General features: G+C 29.4%; 1 protein-coding gene across 1 annotated transcript; it reads left to right on the forward strand.

The window, feature by feature from the left end:
* The first annotated feature begins 792 nt into the window (after positions 1–792).
* LOC138600086 (dynein heavy chain-like) lies at positions 793–2,828 on the forward strand. Its single transcript, XM_069671694.1, is given in 13 exon segments — positions 793–881; positions 926–1,075; positions 1,120–1,221; positions 1,260–1,367; positions 1,406–1,441; positions 1,486–1,576; positions 1,578–1,648; positions 1,687–1,770; positions 1,809–1,916; positions 1,992–2,249; positions 2,328–2,446; positions 2,498–2,732; positions 2,780–2,828. Coding segments are annotated over 13 exon segments (1,500 nt in total).
* Positions 2,829–3,301: the final 473 nt, after the last annotated feature.

Raw genomic sequence — 3,301 nt, forward strand, 5'->3', positions numbered from 1 at the left:
CAATACTGATTTTAACCTAAATGTATGGAACAATAACACATAGAGAAGATGATTCCTTGGCCTAACATCAGTGCATATGATGCACAACAGAGCAAATATGACAAAAATAAACATGTAACAAAACATAACTGACATGAGAGACAATTCAACAGCAGACAAGAGGAGCAGATTTAGAGCAGCGGTTCTCAATCTGGGGGTCGCGATCCCTTATGGGGTACCTGCACAATTTCGGTGGATCGCCAGATGGTTGTGGAGAAAAAATAAAATAACATTTTATATAAACTATTATTTAATTCGGTGTATAAGATGCACTTGTAATACTTTTTTCAAAAAAGTGGGATGCGTCCTATATACCTGTGCGACCAATATACCAGTATACAATGCAGAGTGAGGTATTTTATTGTGTTACGGTATTTTACCCAGACGATGGCTGTCAGTTGTCAAGTGGTGACGTCACACCTCCGCATTAAACTGTTTCCAGGTCCAAGCCGCTACAATGTCTCCTATTTACAATATGCCGCAGTGCTGCTTGGTGTTTTCCTCTCTGCTTTAAGCGAGGAAAACTAACTTGATTGTTGCTAACGCTTCGTCACGGACATGCGACGTCATGATCGCTATTGCAGCCGCCAACAATCAATGTTACCGTAGGCTGCCAGCTACCGCTCATTAAATCTAAAAACGCTAATTTGTTGTTCTGTCTGTGGGCAAAGCAGTGGTTATCCTGTGTGAGTTAGGTAACTTTTCACGTGTTATATTACAGTAATCTTCATGTGTTATAGTACAGTAATATTCATGTGTTATAGTACAGTAATATATTACAGTAATCTTCATGTGTTATATTACAGTAATCTTCATGTGTTATAGTACAGTAATATATTACAGTAATCTTCACATGTTATATTACAGTAATCTTCATGTGTTATAGTACAGTAATATATTACAGTAATCTTCACATGTTATATTTCAGTAATCTTCATGTGTTATAGTACAGTAATATTCATGTGTTATAGTACAGTAATCTTCATGTGTTATATTACAGTAATATTCATGTGTTATATTACAGTAATATTCATGTGTTATATTACAATAATATATTACAGTAATCTTCATGTGTTATAGTACAGTAATATATTACAGTAATCTTCACATGTTATATTACAGTAATCTTCATGTGTTATAGTACAGTAATATATTACAGTAATCTTCACATGTTATATTACAGTAATCTTCATGTGTTATAGTACAGTAATATATTACAGTAATCTTCATGTGTTTTAGTACAGTAATCTTCACATGTTATATTACAGTAATCTTCATGTGTTATAGTACAGTAATATATTACAGTAATCTTCACATGTTATATTACAGTAATCTTCATGTGTTATATTACAGTAATATATTACAGTAATCTTCATGTGTTATAGTACAGTAATATATTACAGTAATCTTCACATGTTATATTACAGTAATCTTCATGTGTTATAGTACAGTAATATATTACAGTAATCTTCACATGTTATAGTACAGTAATCTTCATGTGTTATATTACAGTAATCTTCATGTGTTATATTACAGTAATATATTACAGTAATCTTCATGTGTTATAGTACAGTAATATATTACAGTAATCTTCACATGTTATATTACAGTAATCTTCATGTGTTATAGTACAGTAATATATTACAGTAATCTTCACATGTTATATTACAGTAATCTTCATGTGTTATAGTACAGTAATATATTACAGTAATCTTCACATGTTATATTACAGTAATCTTCATGTGTTATAGTACAGTAATATATTACAGTAATCTTCATGTGTTTTAGTACAGTAATCTTCACATGTTATATTACAGTAATCTTCATGTGTTATAGTACAGTAATATATTACAGTAATCTTCACATGTTATATTACAGTAATCTTCATGTGTTATATTATAGTAATATATTACAGTAATCTTCATGTGTTATAGTACAGTAATATATTACAGTAATCTTCACATGTTATATTACAGTAATCTTCATGTGTTATATTACAGTAATCTTCATGTGTTATAGTACAGTAATCTTCACATGTTATATTACAGTAATCTTCATGTGTTATATTACAGTAATCTTCACATGTTATATTACAGTAATCTTCATGTGTTATATTACAGTAATCTTCATGTGTTATAGTACAGTAATCTTCACATGTTATATTACAGTAATCTTCATGTGTTATATTACAGTAATCTTCATGTGTTATAGTACAGTAATATATTACAGTAATCTTCACGTTATATTACAGTAATCTTCATGTGTTATAGTACAGTAATATATTACAGTAATCTTCACATGTTATATTACAGTAATCTTCATGTGTTATATTACAGTAATCTTCATGTGTTATAGTACAGTAATCTTCACATGTTATATTACAGTAATCTTCATGTGTTATATTACAGTAATATATTACAGTAATCTTCATGTGTTATAGTACAGTAATATATTACAGTAATCTTCACGTTATATTACAGTAATCTTCATGTGTTATATTACAGTAATCTTCATGTGTTATAGTACAGTAATCTTCACATGTTATATTACAGTAATCTTCATGTGTTATATTACAGTAATCTTCATGTGTTATAGTACAGTAATCTTCACATGTTATATTACAGTAATCTTCATGTGTTATAGTACAGTAATCTTCATGTGTTATATTACAGTAATCTTCACGTTATATTACAGTAATCTTCATGTGTTATATTACAGTAATCTTCACATTATATTACAGTAATCTTCATGTGTTATATTACAGTAATCTTCACGTTATATTGCAGTAATCTTCACGTTATATTACAGTAATCTTCATGTGTTATAGTACAGTAATCTTATATTACAGTAATCTTGATTGATTGATTTAATAATTTTATTTTGAACATGTACAAAAGAAATAAATAAAGGAAAAAACAAGACAGCAAAACAAAAACAACTGAAAAAACCCACAAAAAACCCCCCAAAAAAACCATCATCTCCAGTGTGATTCCACCCATTGTACACGTTCAAAAAGGAGTAGGAAGAAGCATACACTTGTCGGGTCCTACCCCCATGTTCACTCATTATTCATATAATAATAATGATGATAATAATAGTAATAAACAAAATTAATAATATTAGTACCAATTATAATAGTAGTATCAATAATAACAACGACAACAATTTACATTATTTAAACAGATGTGCACAAATACACAGAATGCCCCAACCCAAAATGGCTGGTGAACATCAAGACCCCTCCTCCCTGTATTTTGTGAAG

The sequence above is a fragment of the Semicossyphus pulcher genome, unplaced genomic scaffold, assembly GCF_022749685.1.
Source record: "Semicossyphus pulcher isolate SPU_LCO1_2020_fin unplaced genomic scaffold, fSemPul1.0.p SCAF_10, whole genome shotgun sequence".
NCBI classification, from domain to species: Eukaryota; Metazoa; Chordata; class Actinopteri; order Labriformes; family Labridae; genus Semicossyphus; species Semicossyphus pulcher.